General features: G+C 42.1%; 1 protein-coding gene across 5 annotated transcripts in view; it reads right to left on the bottom strand.

Annotated features, from left to right (window-relative positions):
- NEK6 (NIMA related kinase 6) overlaps positions 1 to 27,206 on the bottom strand; it is a 137,944-nt gene that overhangs the window by 46,630 nt on the left and 64,108 nt on the right. For 4 of the 5 annotated variants that reach the window (XM_043983841.1, XM_043983838.1, XM_043983839.1 and 1 more), the window contains 3 exons: positions 24,671 to 24,811; positions 20,885 to 20,947; positions 11,527 to 11,637 (listed from right to left, as the gene is read on the bottom strand). In XM_043983841.1, the coding sequence (XP_043839776.1) occupies positions 11,527 to 11,637; positions 20,885 to 20,947; positions 24,671 to 24,811 (315 nt within the window). The remainder of the gene's footprint in view (positions 1 to 11,526; positions 11,638 to 20,884; positions 20,948 to 24,670; positions 24,812 to 27,206) is intronic. The other variant, XM_043983842.1, reaches the window with a different exon arrangement.

Consider the following 27,206-nt stretch of genomic DNA (forward strand, 5'->3'; position numbering starts at 1 on the left):
TGCTGCTTCCTGGAATCTGCTGGTCTTGTCCTGGGCTAGCAGAGATGAGAGGGACAAGCAACATGGGAATTCAGCTTACTTGCTAGACCCACGCTGAGTGGAGCAGGGAAAAGCCGTGGAGCCAGAGCTAGGGATTTCTGTGCCCCAGATAACTCCCTCAAACTAGGAGAAAAGGTATGCAAGCCACTGGACCTCTTGAGGGAGGGAGGGATAGACATTGGCCCCCCCTGGGACAAAGACCACACTGAAGTGGGCTGCCCCCGGGAGAGTAAACACCCCATCTGGTAACTTCCCACTTTAAATTATTATTCTTGATAGCCTAGTTCTCAGATCAGTTTTTGTTTCATGCACAGCACAGAAAACAAAACAAAACATATTTACTAGAGGCCGAGGATGAAGGGGTGATCCCTACAGCAAACAGATGCTTTGGGGATGGGGGCTGACAGGGGAACTGCAGCACATCCCTCCTACCTTCCTCCCCACAAACCTCTCTAAAACCCTCAATATATCGTGACAAAATATGAGATGTGAAAAGGACCTTAGGGAGCATTCACTTTACAGAGGAGGAAACTGAGGCCCAGCGAGGAAAGAGTCTCGCCCAAAGTCACAGGGGACATCTCATTCATCTCTTGCAGAACCTGAGGCCAAGGTAAGGTAAAGTCAAATGGAGCCCAAATCTCATAGACTCAAAAACTGTTACAGCTGGAAAGAACCTGAGAGATCACTTTGTCAAACAGAGGTCCAAGGCTGAGCGCTGCATCAGGGACAAGGGCCCAGATCTCTTAGATCCCACTCCAGTGCTTTTTCAGCAAGGCAGCTTAAATATGATCTTCTGAGATATGACCAAGACTCTCCTCCTAGGGGCACTGGTCCTTCCTGAGTACTGGAGCCCAAGTGTTACTGCCTAGGACCAGCAGTTGAACAAGGAGGTTAGGACTCAGTACTTCCCTGTGCATTCTGGACCCATGCCCACCTTCCCAAGAGAGGGCGGCCCAGCAGCCTCTTCCAGGGGAAGTAAAGAGCTGGGCTGGGATATCAGTAGTGGCGTGATTGCACCTACCTCCCCTATGTCTTCGCAATCTTGTCACTTAGAGCCTGAGCCACTTCTGTAACTATTGAAGGGACCACCTTTCACTAGGACTAGGTATCTTTTCCCACTTCTAGGCTAGGCTAGAGCCTGGCTCCCATTCATTTCCATTCCCCTTTCTCCCAAACTTAGGAGAGAAAACCTAAGAGGGAACAGGGATTCTTCTCCATTCTCTCCCACACCTCTTGACACCGCCACCAGGCTTCCTCTACCTTTTTATGAGCCTCTTCTGGTTTTTCTTCTTAAAGGAGGAAATGTTGTGTGAATGCCTTCCACATTTACTGTCACACTGGGCAAAATCCCAGGTCACCTTGCCCTAGTTCTGGTTTTGGGTACATCTAAATTGGGTGTCTGGATAGAACCTTAGAAATGAGGAACCTTGGCACATAGAAGGAGACAATTTTTATTAAATACTCCAAGCATCTCTTGGGTGGAGCTTCTGTGGTGGAAGATCTTTGCAAAGATGCAGATCAAAGCCCCTCTATGTCATAAGTTGCTACTGCAAAAAATACAATTCAAGACAGATTTGAAGGGGAAATACTACATATATTTAGACCAACACAATAAATATTCACCCTCATTCAGGCCCTCATCCTCTCTCGTGGACTTTTGCAACAACTTCCTATTTTCGTCTCAAATCTCTCCCACTCTCTAACCCATCCTCTATACAACTTTCAAAGTGATTTTCTTAGAGCATAGTTCTGACCATGACACTCTCCTACTCAAACTGCAATGGCTCCCTATTACCTCTAACGTCAAATGCAAACAAATACAAACTCCTGTTTGGCATTTAACACTCTTCTCAATCTGGCTCCAACCTACCTTTCTAAACTTATTTCACATACCTTCATACATTCTACAATCCAGCCAATCCCCCTTCTTGCTGTGACTTATATACAACTCTTCTGCTCCCATTTCCATGCCTTTGCTCAGACTGCTCCCCTTCCTGGGACCTCACCTCTGCCTCACAGAAACCTTAGTTCTCTTCAAAGTTCTACAATAATCCCTTGGCTGATCCCCAGAGCTGCTAGTGCCTTCTCTCCCCAAATTTCTTGATGTTCTCTTTGTGCAAGTGTCTGTGTGTGTGTGTGGTTACTTCACACAAGAGAAATGTAAGTTCCCTGAGGACAAAAATTCTCATTTTAATCCTTAATAATAATCTTGTAGCCCCAGTGCTTAACACAGTGCCTGGCACACAGTGGTATCTAATAAATGCTTGTTGATTGATAGTTGTGAGAATAAAGAGATGATATATGTAAAGGACTTTATGCTAGTAAAGCACCAGAGAAATGTTAGCTTTGATTATTATCCCCTAAAGCTGCATTCTTGAGAGGAGACAAGGAGATAGGTTACAGAAAGAAAAATGTGAAATGTCAGAGAAATCAGTAAAGGTGAAGCCAAGTGGCAAGCCATGTGTGGCCTATATATAGTATAGAATGCTAGAGGGGTTTGCCTAGTTGTGGTATTTTTGTGTAAGGGAAGCTGAGAACTGGCTAAAGATAATATGAAGGATGTGTAGAGAACTTAAAGGGGCTTAATGGAGAGGGGGAGAGAGAGGAGAGAGAGAAAGAGAGGGGAGGGGGGAGAGAAAGAGAGCAAGAGAGAGAGAGATTGAGATTGAGAGAGATTTGGAGTATAAGAAACTAGCTGCAGTGAATGTCAAGGTTCTCAGCTCTGATGTGACAATGAAAGCATAGCCAAGTCTTTCACAAGCCAGATGATGCTACGGGGAAATTATAAGCAACCACAGCTGACAGATGATTTTCTCAGGTAAAAGTATGAATCAGCCCCAACATACATCCCCTACTGTGGCAGATCACTGGAGCCGAGGCAGTCCAAAGTACCTGGGAATATTTACATTTAGGGGTGAGAAAAAAGAAAAGGAGACAGAAGGAGCAGTCAGAGAAATGGAAGGAGGGCATCAATAATGAATAATATAGTGCTTTAAGGTTTGCTAAACACTAAGAAGGGCGGGGTCACAGAAGCCAGGGTCGGGAGACATCTCTAGAAAAAGGAGGTGTTCCAGTGCCCAAGGCCACCGAGAGGTCAGAGAAGGACACCAAGAATGCCTGCCGGCCTGGGTGATTCAGGTGCTTTGGGTGTCCCTGCAGAGAGAAGTTTCCGTCTCAGAGTAGACACTACAGGAGGTCAAGGAGTAAGTGGGTCATAAGGTAGAGGGGGGCCACAGGTGTAGCACATTCACCTGGGAAATCTGTGTGAACAGGAGAGAATGAGATAGAAGCTAGAGTGGGAAGGAAGGTCAAGTCATTTTTATTTTTTGGGGGGGTGAGGCAATTGGGGTTAAGTGACTTGCCCAGGGTCACACAGCTAGTAAATGTCAAGTGTCTGAGGCCAGATTTGAACTCAGGACCTCCTGAATCTAGGGCTGGTGCTTTATCCACTGCACCACCTAGCTGCCCCCATTTTAAAATTTTTAACATGTTTGAAAGCCATGAGAGAAAAGACAGCAAAGAGAGATACAAGGACAAGACAAAGCAGTCCCTGACCTCAAGGAAATCCTGCATTCTATTGGGGGCACACAATATTTACACAGGAAGAGACTCCAGGTGCTGGAGATTAGTCAGGGTAATTATGGGAGGGAGGTGATAAGAGGTTTGTTGGGTTTTTTAAAGACCCTTAGACACCTTCTGGTCTAAACCCTTTATTTTTACAGATGAACCTGAGACCCAGAGAGGTTAAGGGACTACACAGGTAATAAGCATCAGAGTGGGATTTGAATCCAGGTCCTCTGACTCCCAAACGCTTTAGAAATCTTTAAAGGATTTAGCTTTTGAGAGGAGGAAGGTTACCTCTTCCTCTGATAGGAAAGGAGGAAGAAAGAATGAGAAAAAAATGGAAAACTATGTAGGACTTAGGGGTACAGGTGAGAAAATATGGAGCAGAGTAAAGAGTCAGAGGCAGGCTGAGTAGAGAAGGAGATAGAATTCAGCTTACCGGAATATAAACTGCAATTTTTCAGAGACGTGCCTACTGTATAAAATAAGGTATGCCAGTACTGTACACTTTAAAAACAATTGCCTTTATAGGTGATGAGTCTCATAAGTAAAACTTCAACTTTCTCAAAAAGAAATGCTGAGTAAAGAAGGTGAGAGGATGAGAAGAGAAGTATACACTGAGCTGTACAACTCGAAGCTGCCTTTCAGCTCCAACACTGTATGTTCTAAGGGCCCTTCCAGCTCCATTATTCTACGTTATGCCAATTGTATCAAAGAATTTCCAATAGTGGGAAACCTGACCAGAAGTACACATGTCTACAGGTTGTGTAAATCTCTTACAATTATAGTTACTAACTGATCCAAACCTGCTAGGATGACATCTGGCAGCAGGCAGGTTACACAATGGTGCAGGCAGGCAGGTGGTTAGGCCCTTGTGGCCTATTGTCAGTGTTCATGTGTACTAGCTAATTAGGGGAAAACTTTGTGACTAAAAATTTCACATAAAGTAGGATTTTCCCTCTAGGTCATGTACTGGGAAGCCGCAATTCTATGTTGTAAGGGTCCTTCTAGCACTGACATTCTATGTTCTATAGTCTCTTCTAGCTCTGATACACTACAGCCTAAACGTCACGCTCACACAGAAAAGGGGACCACTAATGTACTCATGAGGATCCTGCAGGCGGCATCCTCACTTAGTTTAAAAATGGATTATTATCTATGTTTTACTGTACTTTTATTTTGTGAAGCATTTCCCAATCACGTTTTAATCTGGTTTGGGCTGCACCTGGGAGTACCCCGAGGCCGCACGCTGTTTTACAGCTTCTTCTAGCCTAGACATTCCATTTTCTAGGTTCTAACATTCTATGTCCTAAGGTTCCTTTCTGCTCTACTTGTCCTTGTCCTAAGTTCTATTCCGATTCGAAGATCCTACCATTCACTGAACAAACACTGGCTGAGTGCCTATGGTGTGTGGAGCACTGTGCTGGGTAAGCTACAAAGATAAATAGGCCCTGGTCCCTGCTGGGGCACGTGAGTGACTGGACGGTTTGCTCTGGAGTACAACAGGCAACATCAGGCACACACTGAGAAAGACAAACTGCTGTGACAGGATGATGATTTAATGCATGACCAAAGCAGGGAGGTGAACTTTTCCAAAGTGTTCATTTATAATAATCATTGAATAATGATGGAGGGAAACAGGTAAAATGCAGAGAGCGGGCTGAAAGTGCGAACAAACATGATATACCACATCTGTTCTCACCGGGGATGCGTCTGAAGATTAACATCTCCGAGAATGCATTAATATGTCAACGAAAATATAGAAGCAGGTGATGGTGGTTCAACTAAAGCAGCTTTTCTGCAATACAAGTATTCCTCCGAGCAAAATAACAGAAGAGCAAAGCAGTGAACATTTTCGCAAGCCCTGGTCCCTGTGGGGAAGAAAGTCAGTAAACTTAAAAAAAGATGTTTTTTGCGCCTGATGGAAGGCAGTGTAGCTGGGATAGCAGAGCTAACCTAGAGTGTGGCCCAGCACTGGCTGTCTGCAACTGGGGACAGAGACTGAGAACCTGGTCAAAGATTTCTGGTCATTCATAATCCTACTGGGGCCCTAGTAGGAAGGAAGGAGATGCCGTGGGGAGGAGGTCCACAGACACAGGACTGAGGAAACAACAGCTGATTAGAGAAGGGAAATGTCATCTTTCTCCCTGCCTCCCTTTTCTCATCTTTGCTTCTTTATCTGTAAAAAGAGGAAGCCTAGTGTAGTAGAAAACCCAGGGTCCCAGTCCCAGTTCTGCCACTAACTGTCTGTGTATCCTTGAGCATGTCTCCCTGGGCCTCAGTTTCCTCATAGGGGGCTAGATCAAATTATGGTCCTTTTCAGATATAACGTCCTATGTTCTATGAGTTTTCTCAGCACTTATGTTCTACGTCCTAACATTATCTGCATTCTCAAATCCCTTCCAACTCTAACATTCTGTGGCCTGTGTTCTACCATTCTGTTCCAAGGTCCCTTCCAGTTCTAACATTCTCTGATGTCTGCTGTAACATCGTGTATTATGAAGTCCCTTCCAATGCTAACATATTTTGTTTTAACATTCTATTCTCCAAGGCCCTTTCCAGCTCTGATATTCTGTTTCAATTTATTCTGCCCTTGGGTACCATGTCCAAGGCCAACTTCCCATCCTTCACACAGGGAAGGCTACCACAGCCTGAATCTTGCCAATCCATCACCAGCTCTCTCTTAATGGCTGTGATATTATTGATGTGGATATGCCCTCCATCAGTCCAGAGCACAACTCCAACAGGCTTTCTCATCCCATGGAATTCTTGTCTGTGTTCTTCCACAGACCTGCTACAGAGGATCCACCTAACATCCTGAAGACTTTTTTCCAGGGCAGTGGGGTCCAACTCAATAGAAAGAGGGACCACTGGACCACATAAGGATCCTTGCAGGCCACATATTAACTTAGAAACTACATGTATATATATATATATTTCTTTTTTATTCATATATCACATTAAGAACAGACTGTAACTATACCTTAATCTGGTTCAAGTTGCACTTGGGAGCACTGTGGACCACACATGGCTCACCTGTTTGACATTTCTGATCTAGGATTTTATTTTCACATCTTGTAAACAATGATAGAATGCTTGGGCTATCCTTTCATTTATACCTTGCTCAACCCATGTGACCAGCCCATTTCCTTTTCCAATCATATATTTCCTTGATAATATCCCTTAGGTGATTTATGGTACAGGAGCTGTCACCAGAAATACAGGAAATATTAAAGCTGTAGCTTTAATAGCTTAAAATTGCACCCCCTTATATATGATAGACAGAAGGTAATTTGGAAGGGGTGAAGTCACTGGTAATTAGTGAGGGAAAGATCAGGAGAGGCTTCCTGTGCTTGTAAGAAGGTGGCACCTAAGCTGAACCTTGAAGGAAACTTGGGGTTCTAAGAGGTTGGGGTGAGGAAGGAGGGCATTCTAGGCAGGGGACAGCCAGCACAGATACACAGACAAAATAAATGGAGTGCCCTATAAGAAGGTATATGTCTCCACATCACCTACAACTTTGATTCTTCAGAGATCAAGGTTTTCCAAAATTTGCAACCATATAGCATTGCTAGGAGAACATTTTATTTAAAAAAAAAAAGGTAGATCTCTAAAGCTATTAGAACAGACTAACATAAATTACTTGGGGAAGAACTCTCAATTTGAAAAAAACATTCCTAGGAAAACTGAAAAAGATTTTTGGCAGAAATTAGGTTTAGGTCAACATCTTATGTCACGTACAAATATAAATTTCAAAGGTTTATATGACCTAAATATTAAAGGTCATACCCTTAAAAATTCAGAAGAGAAATAGATGCAGTATTTGGGGTGAATTCTTAACCAAACAAGGGACAGGAGCCATTGCAAAAGATAAAATAGATAATTTCAGTTACAAGAAATTGAAAGGCTTTTGCATGAATAAAATTAACTCAGCTAGGATAAGAAGAGAAGTGCTCAACTGGGGGGAAATATTTGTGTGACCTTTATGGAATGGCTAAATATGATGACTACAGAAAAGCATGGAAAGACATATGAAATGATGCAAAGCAAAGTAAGCAGAAGCAAGGAAATACTATAAACAAAGAGTAAAACTATGTAAATGGAAAGAACAACAAAACATTCCAAACTGAATGCTGTGAAATTGTAATGATCAAGTTTTGCCCAAAAGAAGAGTCATGAGTATGTACCTCCCCCTGCTTTTTTGGTAAGGGGAACACTGAAGGTAACATCAGCCTTTATCAACATGTTCCTTAGTTTTGCTAAATTGTGTGCATTTTCTCTTTTTTATTCTTTTACTCTAACAGATAGCATTCTGGGAGGAAAAGGAAGAAGAATCCATTGCAAAATGTGATATAAAATAAGAACACACCAAAATTTATTTTAAAAATAGATCTGGGCACTAGGGCATATTGTGGGATCATTAATAGGATTTCGGAATTCCCCAAATACATCCAGCAAGCACTCCTTCCTCACAGTCAATCTGGGGGCCAACTCGGTCCATCCTCGGTGTCTACTCTAGATCACAGATAGATGTACTGATATACTAACTCAATGCCTTATTCATCCAGCAGCATCCAGTCTGGACAACTGGTATTCATCATCCGTCTAGTCCATTTTGTGTGTAGGTTGTTCTCTTTTGCATAATGTTTGATCTTACTGAGGAGTCCCTATGATGTTCTGGGTTTGATGTAATCAGCACAGTCCCATCAGCATCTGTAATAAATGCTCACAGGCCCACAAAAACTCCAAGTGCAGGGGAGCTGGATTTAAATGTAATTGGGAAATGTTTAATGAAATTAACACAATACAATAGAGATAATGTGAATTTAAGGTTTTCTAAGTCCCCTACACCACTAAGAGGATAATTGTTCCACTTCCGTGACTCAGGATTCTGAAATTTGTCTGACCGTAACATCTTTTCATTCCACTTCTCCTATGTCTCACTCCTCCTAAAACTATTTTTCATTCTCACTGTGACCTCTGGTCATTCTACCCCTCAGAGCTCTCTCAGGCAGTCAGTCCTGTTCGGGTCTCATTTGTCTCCCCTTTCATGGTCTTGAGCTTACAGCTAACCAGTTCAACATTATATCATCCTCTTGTATCAAATTCACAGATTGTTGAATGGTGCTAGAGGAAGTCACCAATTCTGCTGACAAGATCCCTAGAAAGTTATGTTATCTTAACTCAAGTGGGCCTTCACTGAAGCAAGCCAATCCTTTTCCTCTTCCCTAACTGACTTTCTATCCTATCACACTGCCCACAGTGGCTATTCCAAACCTTTCCTTCTGTCCTTAAATCTCCCCTACCATCCTCTGCCCTTTCCTCTCACCTACTCTACATCACAACTCTTGACATCATTCCCTATTGTTTTCTCTTCCATTTCCAGCTTCTAATAATTTCAATGAGGGCAACTCCTCTATTTGTATCCCTGATCCTATTCCCTTCCAGTCTCTCTTGACAGGTTACCCCTTTAATCATCCCTCTCTTGTCCAATCTTCCATATCTCCCTTTTTATGTGGTTCCTTCATTACTAAAAACCTCTCTAGGTCTCCCTCATCCTGTAAAAAATCCTTATTTGACCCAAGCATATCCTTCAGTGATTATCCTATATCTGTCCTCTTTCAGTTAAACTCCTAGAAAAGCCTTGGTATTTGCTGCCTCTGCTTCCTCTCTTCTCATTCACTTCTCAGCCCTTTTGTTGTTGTTGAGTCATTTCAGTCAGGTCCAAATCTCCATGACCCCATTTGGGGCACAGATACTGGAGTGGTTTGCCATTTCCTTCTCCAGTTCATTTTACAGATGAAGAAACTGAGGCAAATAGGGTTAAATGACTTGCCCAGGGTCACACAGCTACTAAGTGTCTGAGACCAGATTTGAACTCCAAAAGATGAGTCTTCTTAACTCCAGGTCCTTTAAATTTGTTTCTGATCTCATCAACTCAACTCAAACACCTCTCTTCAAAGTTATCAATGATCTTTTAATTACCAGATCTGATTATCTTTTCTCAATTTTCATCTTTCTTGTTCTCTCTGAAGCATCTGACAGAACTGACCACCTTTTTTGGATACTTTTTCTCTCTGGGTTTTTGTGACATTGCTCTTTCTTGGTTCTCCTCCTACCTATCTGGCTGTAACTTCTCAATCTCCTTTGATTGATAACCACCCATTTCTTGCCCTCTATTCCCCAGAGCTCTGTTCTGAGACTTCCTCTCTTCTCTCTGTATACCAGTGTTAAGCTTTTTGGTGTGTCACAGCGTCCTATGGCAGTCTGGTGAATCCTATGACTCCCTTCTCAGAATAATTTTTTAAATGCATAAAGCAATATCCATTGAAGTACAACGGAAACCAATTATGTTGAAATACAATTATCAAAATATTTTTCAAAAAACAAGCTAAGAAGCCCTACTCTAGATTTATATGAGAATCTTCATTCTGTTATGAATTACAAGGAAAGGGGAAGTTCAGCTCACAAACAGTGGAAAAGCCTGGGTTGATTTGTACAGTGTCAGCCAAACTGCTTCCAGGTTGGGGAGGCAGTTAACCCAGGAGCATGGCCACAGCTGGGCCACTTGTGTGGTCATTTACAGTCTCTACCATCTGCATCCCTGAGCACCCACGCCTTTTATGCTGTGAAACAAAAACTGCTCCCCTGCAACCACCAAGCTCTGCTAATGACAAAGGAGCACTTCAACAGAGTGAAGGAGAAGACAATTAGCCTCTTTAACTAAAGTGCTCATGCCCAGACATTTATAATGTTAGTAAGATTCCAGGAAACTGGCACTTGGGAGACTATAAGGCCCTCTTCAAACATCTTGGCCAAGACACCCAGCTCCTACTATACAGCAACAGCTGTTCCCCTCCCTACTCCACTGATGAGAGTTCAGCTGAAACTGGTTAGGGGAAGATAGAAGGCAGCACAGGCTCAGACTCAGAGGAATAAAAACACTCATGTGCCTGAAGGATAGTTTTATGTGATTTCCACTGGGCCAGTGCCTCACACTCTCATCCAGATGAAAAAGTCATTGTCTCTGGGAAAGCAGGAACTTGTCTTGGTCCCATTATTCTACTTGGATCTTCCTTACTACGGCAGTATCCAAAATTTCTGCCTGATTTGATCCTGGTCAGCAAGAAGGACCTAGCTGTTGAAGTAGGAATGCTGGGGACCTTTGAAGGAAGAGTGACAGACAGATCAAGAGAGGAAAGTCAACCATGTCTGGTTGTATGCTCTAGATTCAGAAATGGTCCATTTCAAAGAATTCAGAGAAAGGACAGGGTAGAATCCCACAGCCTTAAATTTTTCAGAAGATGGCTCAAGAGGGTGGAGAAATTCTCCATTATGAGAACACAGACATGAAAGAGTCAGATTAGGAAGAAACTAAAAGTAAGGTAGTGAGTGGTCTAGAAACAAGTGGAAGTCCAGTGAACTCATCCACAAATGAGTGGGTTAAAAAAAAAAGTCACACATAGAACTTTTTAATTCATAGAATGTTTTTTGTCCCCAGCAAGGTTAGGGAAACAAAGATGAATACAAAAGAGTAGCACAGTCAGGAGTGCTGACATTCAACGCATACTAAGACTGGGAGGGAAATGTGAAGAACTGGGTTTTCCAGGCCCCTCAACTTTAGATGATTCTTTGACTCACAATTGATTCTAATCTGGCCACTCTAGCTTCTGACCCTTGTGAGGAGTAACCCATTTCCCTGGGGGTATGACCCCTGTTTTTTTGTTTTTGTTTTTTGTTTGTTTTTAGCAAAAACCAGCCTAGATTTCTGGCCCTTTTATGCTGCATGAATCATGAAGCCTCAGTTCACATTATGAAAAACTTCTTCCCCAGAACCCTCACTGTGGCAAACCTTGCCATTACACTCAAGAGGGGGACTATATGAATAGGTCTCTGTCATGCTTGAGTACAGAGGCAGCTTACCTTAATCATCTGAGAGAGGTCACCTGCATCAGCCAGTTCCAGGACAATATTCAGCTCACTCTCTTCAATGAAAGAATCCAAATACTTAATGATATTTGGGTGGTTCAGTTGCTACAAAGAAAAAAGAAAGAAAAATAGCAAAACATGAGGGACACAGAAAATGGGGCTTCAGAATCAACAGAGGACAGAGCCTGGGGACACTTGGAGACTTGGTTGCCAAACACCTCTGTAATTCAGGAAAATGTTTAGACAACTTTTTTCCATTTAATATTTTATTTTTCCTTGATTACATGTAAAAACAATGTTTAACATTCATTTTTTTGTTTTTGTTTTTGTTTTTTTTAGCAACAAACTTTTATTTTATTTTTTCCAGTTACATGTAAGAGTAGTTTTCAACATTTATTTTCATAAGATTTAGAGTTCCAAATTTTTCTCCCTCCCTCCCTTTCCTCCCCTCTCCACAAGATTACAACCAGGTTATATACGTACAATCCACAAGTGTTCTTTTTATCAGTTCTTTCTATGGGGGTGAATAGTAAGATTCCTCATTAGTTCCTTGGGATTATCTTGGATCATTGCGTTGCTGAGAGTAGTTAAGTCATTCACATTTACTCATTGAACAATACTGCTGTCACTATGCACAATGTCTTCCTACCTCTGCTCATTTCACTATACATCGATGTTCATTAGTCTTTCCAGGTTTTTCTGAGATCATCCTGTTTGTCATTTCCTATAGCACATGACCATTCCACCACAATCATATAGCACAGCTTTTTCCATCATTCCTCAATTGCTGGACATTCCCTTGATTCTCAATTCTTAGCCTCCGCCAAGAGTTGCTATAAATATTTTTTGTGCAATTTTTTCCCCCTTTTCTCTTTTTCATGATTACTGTTGTTAACTGTTTCCCTTCCATCCTGTTCCTTTCCCCATGATATTTATTCTATTACCCATCTTCTTTCATCCTGTCACTCTTCAAAAGGGATTTGCTTCTGTCTGTCCCCTCCCCCACTCTGCCCTTCCTTCTTTTGCCCCTCTCTCTTTATCCCCTTCCCCTCCTATTTTCATGTAGGGTTAAAGAGATTACTCCACCCAATTGAGTGTGTACATTATTCTCTCCTTGAGCCAATTCTAATGAGATTGAGGTCTTTGAGCCAATTTTGATGAGTGTTAGGCTCAGTTACTGCCCAGATTAAATAGATTACTCCACCCAGTTGGGTGTGTGTGTTAGTCCCTCCTTGAGGCAGCTCTGTTGAGTTTAAGGTCTTTGAGCCTTTTCTGTGAGTGTAAAATTCATTTACTGCCCTGATCCTCTCCCATCTCTTCCCCCACTTTATAAGCCTTTTCCTGTTTCTTTCATTTAGGATTTCACCTCTGCCCTTCCCCCTCCCCCAGTGCATTCCCTTCACCCCTCAATTTAACCCTAAAGATGTCATCACCTAGCTAGGTGACACATTGGACAAGGCATCACCCCTGGACTCAGGGGGATCCCAGCCAAAACCAGGCCTCAGACACAAGACAGTCGACCACTGTATGACCCCAGGTATGTCCCCCAGCTTCAATTTTTTATGGTTCTCTAGGGTCTTGTATTTGAAAGTCAAATTTGCCATTCAGTTCAGGTCTTTTCATCACAAATATCTAACAGTCTTCTTTTTCATTAAAGTCCCATTTTTTCCGCTGAAATATTATGCTGAGTTTTGCTGGGTAGGTGATTCTTGGTTGTAATCCCTTTTCCTCTGCCTTCTGGAATAATTCCATGCCCTCTGGTCCTTTAATGTAGCTGTTAGATCTTGTGCTATCCTGACTGGGGCTCCACAGTACTTGAATTTTTTCTTTTTGGCAGCTTGCAATATTTTCTCCTTGACCTGAGAGCTCTGGAATTCGGCTATAATATTCCTAGGAGTTTTCCTTTTGGGATCTCTTTCTGGAGGTGATTGGTGGATTCTTTCAATTTCTATTTTAGCTTCTTCTTCTAGAATTTCAGGGCAATTTTCCCTGAGAATATCTTGGAAGATGAGAAGAAGCTAAAATAGACACCTTTTTAAACCTAGTTCAGGCCCTCATTATCTATCACCTGAACTATCATAATCACTTGCTAACTGATCTCCCCTCTCTAATCAATTCTCCCTACATGACCCCCAAAATACTCTTTTTTTTTTTTGGTGAGGCAATGGGGGTTAAGTGACTTGCCCAGGGTCACACAGCTAGTAAGTGTCAAGTGTCTAAGGCCGAATTTGAACTCAGGTACTCCTGAATCCAGGGCTGGTGCTCTATCTACTGCACCACCTAGCTGCCCCCAAAAATACTCTTTTTAAAGCAGAGGTCTGACCATGTATTTCTCCTGCTCAAGGGTGTTCAGTGGCTCCTTACTGCCTCTGCAGTTTGGCATCCAAAATCTTTCCAAATCTGACCCCAGCTGACCTTTCCAGACTTATTTCACACATGCTGGTTTGTGCTCGTGTTCCAGCTAAGCAGGCCCTGAACTTGGCATTCCATCTTCTGCCTGAATGATTTTGCAGAATGTTCCCAAGGCATGGAATGCATCCCCTCCTCACCTCTGTCTCTCAAATCTTCAGCTTCCTTCAAGGCACAGATTTTAGGTGTCCCCTCCTGGGAAAAGCCTTTTTCCTGATGACTGCCCTAGTTGCTTGTGCTCTCGCATTCAACATATCCAAAACAGAACTCATTCTCTTTCCCCTCAAACCCATCCTTCTTTTGGACCCTGGCTCCTTCCCCAGGGATATCCTTGATTCCTCATTCTTACTCATCCTATAGATATAATCAGTTGAAAAAATCATGCTGTTTCTACCTCCACAACACCTCTGGCCTCTTGTTCCCTTTTCTCTACTTACACAGACACCATCTTGGCTCAGATGTTCATCATGTAATAGCCTCCTATTGTTCTCCCCACCTCGTCTCTCCTCGTTCCAATCTAGCCTTCAGAGAGCTGCCAAAGTGATTTTCCTAAAGCCTTGGTCTGACCGTGTCACCCCCTATTCAATAAATACCAGTGTCTCCTCATCATCTCTAGGTTCAACTATAAACTCTTCTGTCATTTAAATAGCTTTGCGGCCCGGCCCTTTTTTTTTTCAATCTTCCAAGACTCCTCAGATGCACCCTGCAGTCCAGGCAAATAAACTTACTTGCTGTTCCTCAAACATAACCCTCCTCTCCTGGTTCTATGGCTTTTGTACTCGGCGTCCTCCATGCTGGAAAGCTCTCCCTTCTTACCTCCCACTCTTAGAATTTCTCACTTCCTTCAAGATTCAGTTCAAGCATTACTTTCTGCAAGAGGCCTTTCTTGGTCACCCCAACTGCTAATGTCTTCCCTTCTAAGAGTTACCTCATATCTACCCTGTGTTTATACCTATGGAAGGCATGTGCTGATGCTCTCATTAAAATGTAAGCTTCTCGGGGGGCAGCTAGGTGGCGCAGTGGATAAAGCACCGGCCCTGGATTCAGGAGTACCTGAGTTCAAATCTGGCCTCAGACACTTGATACTAGCTGTGTGACCCTGGGCAAGTGACTTAACCCCCATTGCCCTGCAAAAAAAAAAAAAATGTAAGCTTCTCAAGGGCAGGGAATACATTTGCTTTTTCTTTGTATCCCTAGAGCTTGGCACATAGTAAGTGCTTAATAAAAGCTTACTGTTTGACTGTAAATTAGTGGAAGAGATGGATCTCTTAAGTTCCAATCTTGGTGGGGGGTGGGTAAATTTTATTTATTTATTCCCAATTTAGCATCTATTAACACAAACATCCAAACACAAATATAAATAAAAATTATCATACATAAAGCCTTAAAAGCTCCAGTATAGTCTGTCAAAAATATACAGTAACTTTAACCAGCCAATAAGCAAAACAGCCTATCTGTTCCTCGTCTATTTCTGAACTTTTTCTTCTTTGTGTTTTAAATTTTATGTCTTTTAAATTTTGTTTTGGACACATTATTGTTATTGTTTTTATGACATTGTGGGAGATACACACATATACGCACATGTATATGTGTGTGTGTACATATATATGCACATTTATATATCTGTGTATGTGTGTATCTATGTATCTATCTATCTACCTTACCTACCTATCTACCTACCTACCTCTTTTATTGTTCTGATTGTTTCTTTGCCCTCCATTACTTAGGATAAGTCTTCCAATATAAATTCAGTGCGTTCCCCCGCAAATATATCAAGTTAACTCCTGGACAAGAAAGGCCAGAGACTGGGGGACAAGTATATGGAGAAAAGCATAATAATTTTTTTTGTAGGGCAATGAGGGTTAAGTGACTTGCCCAAGGTCACACAGCTAGTAAGTGTCAAGTGTCTGAGGCCAGATTTGAACTCGGGTCCTCCTGAATCCAGGGCCATTGCTTTATCCGCTGCCCCCCAAAAGCATAATAATTTGAGGCAGAAAAAAATCTTGTAGGTAACTTATCTCCCCCTAATCTTGGCAATATTTAGGAACCTGAGCCCCCATATTCCATATTCCCTTGGTAGCAAACTCCCACCAGTCTGTTCTTTCCCTCCCTCCTCTCCCCTGACCAAGCTGGACCACACCATACCATACCACACCACATCAGAGAAAGTTACCACCTGAAAGGGCTTTTAGAAGACCAGCCTGTCTAACCCACTCATCTGATGGATGAGGAACCTAAGGCCCAAAGAGGTGCCATATTTGACCCAGGAAGAAAGCTAATTAACGGCAGAGACTAAAGGTCTCTTGACTTCTAGGACAACAATCTTCTTCCTATACCATTCTGTTTCTATCTATTGGCCTAACCAGGATCTAGGTATGTATTCTTTCCCCCCCCATGAGACTGTAAGCTCCATGAAGGCAGGTATAATTTCATTCTAAAACTTTTTATCTCTTCCAGTCACTTAAGAAATGTTCATCCACACTGGACACAGTATCAACAACACTGTGTGTTGATCAACTGTGATAGACTTGATTCTTTTCAGCAATACAATGGTCCAAGATAGGTCCAAAGGACTCATGATGGAAAATGCTCTCCAAATTCAGAAGAAAAAAAAAAAGAACTGTTGAATCTGGATGTAGATAGAACCATACTATTTCTATTGTTTTTGTTGTTGTTGTTGTTGTTTTTCTTTTTTGCTCTGATTCTTCTCTCATAACATGACTAATGCAGAAATATGTTTACTGTGATTGTACATATATAACCTATATCAGATTACTTGCTGTCTTGGGGAGGGGGGCGGGAGGGGAGAGAGGGAGAAAAATTTGAAACTAGAAATCTTATAAAAACAAATATTGGGGGCAGCTAGGTGGCGTAGTGGATAGAGCACCGGCCCTGGAGTCAGGAGTACCTGAGTTCAAATCCAGCCTCAGACACTTAACACTTACTAGCTGTGTGACCCTGGGCAAGTCACTTAACCCCAATTGCCTCACTAAAAAAAACCAAAAAACAAAAAAAACCCCAAATATTGAAAATTATTTCTAAATGTAACTGGAAAATAATAAAATATTTATATGGAAAAAAAAGAAATGTTCATCCAACTAAAGTGAATTTGAATGGAATTAAAATGTGTTGAACTGAACTGGATGGAATTGACTTTTATAGGACACTTCGTCCTTCTCAGCCTCAGGCCTTTGGGCTCCAAATCCAGGACATTTCCCAGTATACTCCAGCTGCTTCAGTTTCCTAATTTGTAAAATGAAGGGGTGAGACTACGTAATTTCTAAGGCCTCTTCCAGCTCTTACATTTTGCATTCTAACTAACATCTATAGATCTTCCAGTTCTAACATGCTATGTTTTAAGGCCCTTTCTAGCCCCCTTAGGTTCCAAAACACACTGCCAATTACAGATCAATCAGAAATTAATGCAATGCATCTCAGAAATAATCATCTAAATCAGTAGGAAGATAGGATTTAATTCACATAAAACTTTTCAGGAATATAGCTTTTGTGAAAGAGGATGCTCCTCCTACCAAAAAAATAAAAAGCCATTTCTTTGGCCTGGGACCATCCCTGCACATTCCCTCGATGTCCTTGGGTTATTTAGACATAGCTGTAACCATCACCAGCATAGGAGCTATCAATTAAGGAGAGAGATGGGTCGCAGGTATTGATTTGACAAGTTATTAGCTTCCCGGCAGCAAGGAAAGCGAGAGCCTAATGCTGACACTGACAGAACTATGGAAACTGGTCCCTCCAACTCCTCCCTTGTCTCCCAACAAGACCTTGAACAACTCTGCCCTCCGGCTCCTCAGGGGCCAGGCTCACACCTGCATCCAGTTATCTGAAATGCTGACCGTCACAATGTAAAGGGGCTTCCCAAGTTGACACTAAGAACTTCCCTATGTTCTCTGTGATTGACTCAGCTCCTCAGCAGTCCAATTCTCTCCATCGGCAGGAAGATCTGTCATATTTTGTTGTGTCATTCACAGAAAGACCAATATACATTTGAAAGAAATGCCCTATAGGCAGCATTAACAAAGATATCCCCTGTGAACTGGCAATGCAATCTGATTTACCCAACTGGCTTCTTAGCCTAGGCTGAGCTGTGGCTGCTTGGAGGAAGTAGTGGAAAGAACATTGAACTCAAAGTCATAAGATCTGGATTCAAGTTCTCTCTCTTACTAGCTGTATGACTCCAACCAAATCATTAAACCTCTCTGAGTCTCAGTTTTCTTATCTACAAAATGGGGGAAATGATCCTCACCATCCCAACCTTATAGGTCTTGCTGCTTGGAAAACATTTTGTAAACCATAATGTGGCAAAGAAGTGTGAACACTGAGCACCGTTTTATTTCAATATGAATAATAATGAATGCAATGATTTTAGAAATATCATGGGGCAGCTAGGTGGCGCAGTGAATAAAGCACCGGCCCTGGATTCAGGAGGACCTGAGTTCAAATCCAGCCTCAGACACTTAACACTTACTGGCTGTGTGACCCTGGGCAAGTCACTTAACCCCAATTGCCTCACCAAAAAAAAAAAAAATATATCATCATGGGTCATTTTCAGCATGAAACAGTGGAAAGGATTTTGAAATCAGAGGGACTAGGTTCAAATCTCAGACCTACCATTTGCTATTTCTGTGACGGAGCAAGTAACTTAATCCCTTTAGTCATCAGTTCCTTTATCTGTAAAATGAAGGGGTTAGACTAAATTGTATCTGAGGACCCTTCCAGCTCCAAAGATGTGATCTTGGTTCATTCAGTATCGGGATGTCACCAAGTGACAGGGTGTGTAGAATAAAAGAAAGCACAGCGTTCTCAGAATCCTAAGACCTGGGTTCAACTTCCAGGACTAACGTTTACTCACTGTGTGACTCTGGGCAAGTCACAGACTCTCTAGGTATCAGTTTCCTCATCTGTAAAATGGAGACGATAATCCTTGCACTACCTGCCAACCTCACAGGGCTGTTGTGAGGAAAATCCTCTACTAAAAATGCTACACAAAGGTAAATTGTTATTACTGTCTTGGAAAGCAGTGGGGAGAAGCACAGGATATCAGCATGGGAAGGGACCTCAGAGATCAGATAGTCTCATGACCATCACCACCCATTTATGGAGGAGAAAAGAGTGGGGTCAGTGGCTTGCTCAGAACCAGAACCAGGACTAGAATTGGGAGATATGGGGGTGTCAAATAGAACCCACCACAGAACCCCAGGCTTCACACTCCCAAGGCCAGGTCCTTTCCCCCTTTTCCTTTCTATTATGTTGTTTCTTCTCCCTCTCCAGGCCTCAGGTTATACAGACCAGCTTTGCCAAACTTCTGGCCAATTAACAAGATGCATCTCCTCATGGAAGCAAGAGGTGGGAAAAGGGGAGGGGGACCAAAACCCCCACAAAACAAAACAAAACAAGATCCTACTGAATATTCAAATATCTGTGTTCAGCCACAATGGAAAATAAATAAATAAGATGGGGAGAGATCGCCTCAGTCACACATCTAAGGCCCTGCGTGGAGCCAAGAGCAGCCAAGCCCTGCCCTCAGGCCTAAGCAGAGCCAAACATACATTTTTGATGTTCTCTGGGAAAGAATATTTCAGAGCCAGAGCACCTGTCACACTGCATGCAGGACCCAAGAGGGGGAAGAAAAGAAATCCATATGTATAAGGCAGGGATAGAGACTGGCCCAGGACTAGAAGGTTTGGTTTTACATTGACATTGTTGTTTTTTGGTTGTTGTTTCTAATTGGGGAAGAGACAGAAACAGCACGGGGTAGGGGGATGAAGACCAGATCCAGAGTCAGAGGATTTGGGTGTGAATTCTAAATTCTGCTAATTACTGAAGGTGAGACCTCAGGCAAGTCACCCAATCTCTCTGGGGTTCAGTATTTCCATCTGTAAAATGAAGGCATCAGATTGGATGGTTTCTAAGGGCCAAGAAATTTGAGAATAGGATCCTCAGATTGCCAACTGCTCTAGAGATAAATAAAGGAATGAGGAATTATTTCTGCCCTCACAACATGGATTATAGGCTACCTAAACCACAACAGAGACACAGAAAGAGTCAAAGAATTTTTTAAATCATTGGAACCTCAGAGCTAGAAGGAAGCACAAAGGGCATGTAGTCTAAATCTTGTCTAAGCATGAGTTCCAACTACAACCACCCAGAAAAATAGTCACACTGCTTCAGTTTAAAGACCAAGGAGCTCACTCACTCCCTTACAAAAGCAGCTCATACCACTTTCAGAGAGAAAGAATTAGGTTGTTGTTTATTTTCCCCCAGGTACTGAGCCCAAACCTGACTTTTTTGGCACTTCTATCCACAACTTTTATGATGTGACCCTACACATTGTCTCAGTTTCATTTCCTCACACTACTTACCTCAGAGGGTTACTGCAAAACTCCGTAAAAGGAATCAGTATTCTCTAGTAGAAAAATGTCTGGCCTTGGAGTCAGGGGACTAGATTCATATTCATAACCTTAGACAAATCACCCAGCTTCCCTCAGCTCCAGTGTCCTCTTCTGTAAGAAGGTAGAGAAGGGGGGTCCAACTAGAACCTATCAAATGTGAGTTGCTGTTGCTGTTACTGATTTTTTCTCCCACTAAGTTCCAGTCAGGTGTCACCTCCACCATCTTCCTGATCCCCTGTGATGAGATTGTTATTTTTACAACTATAAGGCCTTGCCTGTGTTTCCTCCTCTGAGCAAAAGTTTCTTCTGCTGGTAAAACGGGGATGCTACTATTTGTATTTCATACCACACAGGGCCACTGTGAGGATAAAATGTGCTAATGCATGGATGTGGATGTGCTTTGTACTCATGGAGTACTATCACAGATGTCAGCTCAAATATGTCAGACATGGGCTCATCGGGAAGAACACAGGCTCAGGGACATTCCCAGGGATAAATGAGAATATCCTAATACTTTGCATAAAAATTCCTACCTTTAAGAGGTCAATCTCTTTAATGCAGTCTTGTCTGGCTTTGGCGTCCATCATTTCAAATATCTTTAAAAGAGACACAAAACACCTATTTTAGAAACCAGAGAGAATAACGGCAGCTATAAAAGATCACAGGTAGATAGTACTTCACAGTTCACAAAGCCCTTTCATCCCTGAGAGAGGCAGCGTGTTGCAGTGGGTCGGGGCTTCAAAGCTGTGGGAACACATGGGTTTAAATTTTGTCTCTGACACCTTCTGACTGTGAGACCTCAGACAAGTCATTGCTCTAGCGAACTCTTGAAGATTACGAATTGCAAAGAAGGTACGAACCTGCAATGATAGAGAATTTTCTCATTTGGGAGGTTCTTATATCAATGAAATTACAGGTCTAGTCCTTATAACTATCCTTCCATCCCTGTGAGGCAGGTAGGAGAAAGTACTATTATTTCTGGTTTACAGGTTAGCAAACTGAGGTGAGAGCAGCTAGATGGCTCAGTGGATAGAGTGCTGGGCCTGGAGCCAAAAAGACCTGAGTTCAAATCCAGACTCAGACCCTTATTAGCTATGTGACCTTGAGAAAGTCATATAACCTCTGTTTGCCTTAATTCAGTGGAGAAGGAAACAGCAAACCACTCCAGTATTTGTACTCAGATTTATCGTAAGAGGCACTTCTTGTTGCTTGTCCTCCATTCTCAAAGAGGATCATGGCATCGGGGTGATGTCATAACTTGCAGTGAATTGGACTTAAGTGAGGGAGGGCTGTGCAAGGTCACCAACCTCACTTTGTCCTGCAGAGCCATCTGAGTCTAGTTAAGATAGATATCAGGATGACTGGAGATGGCCCCAGATGTTTTAAGACAATTGGGGGTAAGTGACTTGCCCAGGGTCACATAGCTAGTAAGTGACTGAGGTGAGATTTGAACTGAGATCCTCCTGACTCCAAGGCTAGTGCCTTATCCACTGCACCACCTAGCTGCCCCAAGGAAGGGGTACTTAATAAATGCTTGTGTAATAGATGAATCCTTTTATTTCCAGTTCACTGCTTTTTCTCATAATGTTGACATTTAAAGTACAATAGAGTATCCAGTATAACAGAGTACTTGCCCAAGTTCACTTGGTTTATGGGTTGCCAGGGCTCAAACCCAGTCATTTCGACCTCAAGTCCAGGGCTATTTCAACTACCCTGGGCTGCCTTTCAAGAACTGTTTTCTAAAGTTATCTGCGCTATTTATAGGTAACAACAAAAGTTCAGAATTCCTTCAACCCAGCCCTCAAAATGCATTTCATCATACTCAAGAATGATAAGGAGACTAGACGTTATATGTCAGTCAGTTCACTTGGGCGTTTTCAGTTGTGTCTGACTCTTCATGACACCATTTGGGGTTTTCTTAGCAGAGATACTGAAGGGGTTTCTGACTTCCTTCTCCAGCTCATTTTATGGATAAGGAAACTAAGGCAGAGTTAAGTGACTTGCCCAGAGTCACACAGCTATTGTCTGAGGCCAGATTTGAACTCAGAAAGATGAGTCTTCGTGACTCCAGGCCCACTGCTCTATTTACTGAGCCACCTAGCTGCCCCTTATATGTAGGCATTAGTAAATCTGTCATTAAATTTACAACTGAAACACCAAAACCATCCATGATATATAATTTAAAAGCATTAGACTATGTTTTCTTTTGCCCATTTAACTCCAAATAGTCTTTTCTTCCCTAGGTCTAGTTCATAGAATTTTAGATCTGGAAGAGATCTCAGAACACAGAATGTTAGATCAGATGTTTGGAAGGGACCTCAGAGCCCTTGGGCACCTTGCTGATCTCCTCTCTAGTCAAACACCCCTTTCCTAATGGACACCACCAATGGAGGAGAAGTAACTTGTCCTCCGACTCCTGATCCAGTGGTCTTTCAACTCCATCATGTGCTTCTACATGAGCTTTTAATTACCAGAGTAATAAGCATTAATATTCATTCCATAACCCTGTTTGAGCAAATAAGGGGATTGTAGAAGCTCTGCTGAAGGATTAAAGGGAGATTTTGTTGAACAAAATGATGTTTAAATATGCCATATGGGCAGTGAGTTTATTGTTTCTCACTCATGAGTCATATATGTATGTTGTTAAAATGCACAAATATTTTCATTTTCTAAAAGGGAGTATGATGGAAAATTGTTTTATTAATAATAATAATGATGAGAGCTAGTATTTATTTATATAGTATTTTAAGGTTTGCAAAATGCTTTATAAATTATTATCTCATTTGATTCTCACAACAACCCTGAGAAGTTGGTGCTATTGTTATCCCCATTTCACAGATGAGGAGACTGAGACAGAATTTAAGTGACTTGCCCAGGGTCACACAGCTAGTAAGTGTTTGAGACTGAATTTATCATTGGCCTTCATGACTCCACTTTCAGCACTGTATTTACCATCCCTTGGTTTTACTTTATTTGCTCTTTGGCCCATGGTTTATTAAAAAGAAAAAAAAAACTTGATCTAAAACTGCTCTAAAATCCCTTCTACATCAAACATTCAAGTCCTAATATTCCTTTTGTTCAGTCATTTTCAGTTGTGTTCCAGTCTCTATGACCCCATTTGTGGTTTTCTTGGTAAAGAAAGACACTGGAACAGTTTGTCATTTCCTTCTCCAGATCATTTTACAGATGAGGAAACTGAGGCAAACAGGGTTAAGTGACTTGCCCAGGGTCACAGAGGCAGTAAGTGTCTGAGGCTGTATTTGAACTCAAAAAGATGAGTCCTCCTGACTCCAGCCCTGATGCTCTATCCACGGTACCACCTAGCTGCCCAACATTCTTTCTACCTCTGCAAGCCGACTTTCTAAGTTTTCTCATGGTCTAGGTAACCCCTGTTCCAAGGTTCCCTTCAACTCTAACATTCTATTTTATGTTCAGAAGGTCCTTTCAGATGTAACAGTTTGTAATTCTACCTCACATTCCCCTATCTTTTCCTTTGCTGATAAAATACTGAGCTGAACGAAGTTGCTCTAGGAAGATATGTTTTATCCTCTTGTGTTCATGATTACGATTCACATTCTCCATTCTCCATCTCTGTGTAGCCAATCTGCATTCTAAGGTCCTTAGTTCTGATGGTGACACAATTCTAAGCAAGCAGATGTCAAAGGGGCAGGTTGGAAGGGAGGCTGAAATCAAAATGAGAATTTAGATAATTTCCTGTATAACAATGAAGGGAAAAGGATCCCAGGGAAGAAGACGACAATCTCTAGAATTACCAATTACTAAGGATTACCTCTAAAGGCATGAAAATTTAGAGAATAATGGAATCTCAGGTTTGGACCTCAGAGATCATCTTGTCCGCCTCTAATACATAAAGATACAGAAACTCCCCCTTCTGCATCCTAACAGGTGGTAATCATGCCTCTGGTTGAGTAATTCCAATGACAGGGAACTCACTACTGTTGAAGTTGGTACAGGGTGGGCTAAAATCACAATGTTTTAATAACTTTTTGAAAATTATTTTTTATTTTTCACCATTTACAAGATTTGATTTTTCATACATAATATATATTCATTTCCTATATATACTGCATATGATGCTATGGTATTGTAAATTGAAAACAAAAAATAAAGGAGTTGTTAAATACTGAAACTCCTTCATGACTTTTGGCCCACCCTGTACATGTCAAAGTTGGGAGATTCTTCATGCATACACATATGCCCAGAACAATTATTAAGGGAAATGCTTTTGGAGGGGGGCTGAAGTGGGGAGAGAGTAGGCAAAAGGAGAAGAAAGAAGCACCCATCCTAAAAAGGTTTACCTGGACTTTCTTCAGAGCAACCGTTTTCCTGTCCAAGAGACAAGTTGCTTTGTAAACTTCACTGAACTGCCCTCGGCCTATCTTCTTTTCTATCTGGAAGTCAGCTAAGGTACAGCGATAGGGAAACGAAGTCAAGTGTCTCTGTTTGAGAAAGAGGAGGGGAAAAAAAAGGAACAAGAGTGAACCAACTTGACAGAGATTCCCAGCTTCATCACATCAGGCAGCCGTTCTGTCTGTGTGACTCATTCTCTCAGAAGGAGACCAGGGTCACTTTCCATGTGAGCCAGTTAACTGACAGCTGTGGGCCCTTGTTCAAGAGAGAAAGGCTGGAAGAACTGGGGGAGAAAAGGAGGGGTTCAGTGGAAAAAATATAACCATAGGAACAGTACTGTATCTGATCCCCACAACAGCCCTGGGAAGGAGATAGTGAGGCTCTCATTTTGCTCAAACATTCTCTCTTCTCATGTGCTGACATTCTATGCTCCAAGGCCTCTCCCAGCCATGACACTGTTCTCTGGTCACAGAATCATGGGGGTTCAGAGTGGGACAAGGGACCTCAGGGGCTATATAATCCAACCCGTACCTGAAAAAGAGTCCCTCTACAACATATCCAGCAAGAGATCATCCAGTCTTTGCTGAAAGACTTCTGAAGAGGGAGACCCGCTACCTTCCAAAGTAACCCACTGCACATTTGGGTAGCTATAATATTTAGGATGTTTTTCCTCATCCTGGATCTAAATTTGCCTCTATTTCAACCCACTGCTCCTATAACAGTCCTAGGGAGCCAGGCAAAAATCTAAACTCTCTCCCAAAGGACAGTTCTTCAAAAACTTGAAAACAATATTTATTCCTCCCTCTCCAAATCTTTATTTCTGGGCCAAACACCCCCAGAAGCTCTGACTGCACATTTCCAATAACTGGGAACTTACTATTGTACAAGCTGGCACATTTCAGGGTTTGGAGAAGGTTCTTCATCGACACAGGTATGCACAGTCATATAAATTGCTGGCCTTTATATAGGACTTTAAGGTTTGTGAATTATTTTACAAATATTACCTCATTTTATTCTCTCAACAACCCTGGGAGGAATGTATTATAATTATCCTCATTTTACAGATGAGAAGCCTGAGGCAGGTAGAGTGGTTAAATGACTTGCTCAGGCTCACAGAGCTATAGCTCACTAACCATCTCAGGCCAGATCTGAACTTAGGTTTCCTGGCCCAAGGTCCAGTTCTTCATCCATTGTACTACCTGGCTGCCTGTCTTGAAACCCTTTACCATTCTGGACTGTCCAATTGATTATCTGCATCCTTTCTAAAATGTAGGTCTCAGATGAACATAATACTCTGTGTGATCTGACCAGAGCACACTACATCAAGACTATCACCTCCCTAGTCCTGGTCACTATACTTCTCATTGGAACCTAAGGTCAAATTCCCTTCTTGGCTGCCATATCACAATGTTGACTCATACTGAGTTCATATCTTATTCTTTTTGGGGGGTGGGGTGGGGGTGGGACAATGAGGGCTAAGTGACTTGCCCAGGGTCACACAGCTAGTAAGTGTCAAGTGTCTGACGCTGGATTTGAACTCAGGTTCTCTCAAATCCAGGGCCAGTGTTTTATCCACTGTGCCACCTAGCTGCCCCCCCACCTTATTCTTTTTTATGGGGGGGGGGTGCATACTGAGTTCATATCACATTAAAAATGGCCAGACTTTTTTTGGACAAACTGCAGCCTAGCTATGCCTCCCCAACCTTGTGCTGATAAAGAGCTGATTTTTAGGACCCAAATGTAAGACTTTATAGTTATTTGTATTACATTTCTTCTTATTATATTCAGCCCAACATTTTAGCCTGTTGAGATCTTTTTGGATCCTGATTCTTGTCATCCAATATGTTATCCATCACTTCCAGCTCCATGTCACCTACAAATGCTATCTATTCTTTTATCCAAGTCAAAAGTCACTGATCAAAGTGCTAACAGGACAGATTCCTGAGATACTGGACTACTGACCTCCTTCCAAGCTGCCAATGAACAACTAATGCCTATTTTGTGGGTCTAGCCATTCGACCAGTTCAGGAGGCTCATAAACGTGCTATCATTTTGTAACGATTGGAATAACGCCACCTGCTGGATACTTACTGTAGAAGAGTTCTGCCCATGAAGCGAAGGTCTTTGAGGGCAAGACCAGGAGTCTTTTCTTTGGCGGGAGGAAATGACGCGGACTAGTGGGAGGAGGAAGGAAGAGACTGGCGCTGACTCTGGGGCTCTTTCCTCTGGACGCTGGCGGAGAAGGGAGCTAAAAATGTGCTCTCCCTTTAATAGATAGAAATCTAAGCCTTTCTCTCTCTCTTTACCAAATTCTTGTTTTCCTTAATAAATGCTTAAAAGCCTAACTCTTGCTAAAGCTTATAATTTATTGGCGACCACTCATTAGATATTTTAGACAGACTAGCTAGAATTTTAACCCTTAACAATTTGGCTCACGCTTCTTCAACACAACCACAATAGGAGCACAAGAGACTTTGTCAAATG

Source organism: Dromiciops gliroides, chromosome 2 (genome assembly GCF_019393635.1).
Source record: "Dromiciops gliroides isolate mDroGli1 chromosome 2, mDroGli1.pri, whole genome shotgun sequence".
NCBI lineage: Eukaryota > Metazoa > Chordata > Mammalia > Microbiotheria > Microbiotheriidae > Dromiciops > Dromiciops gliroides.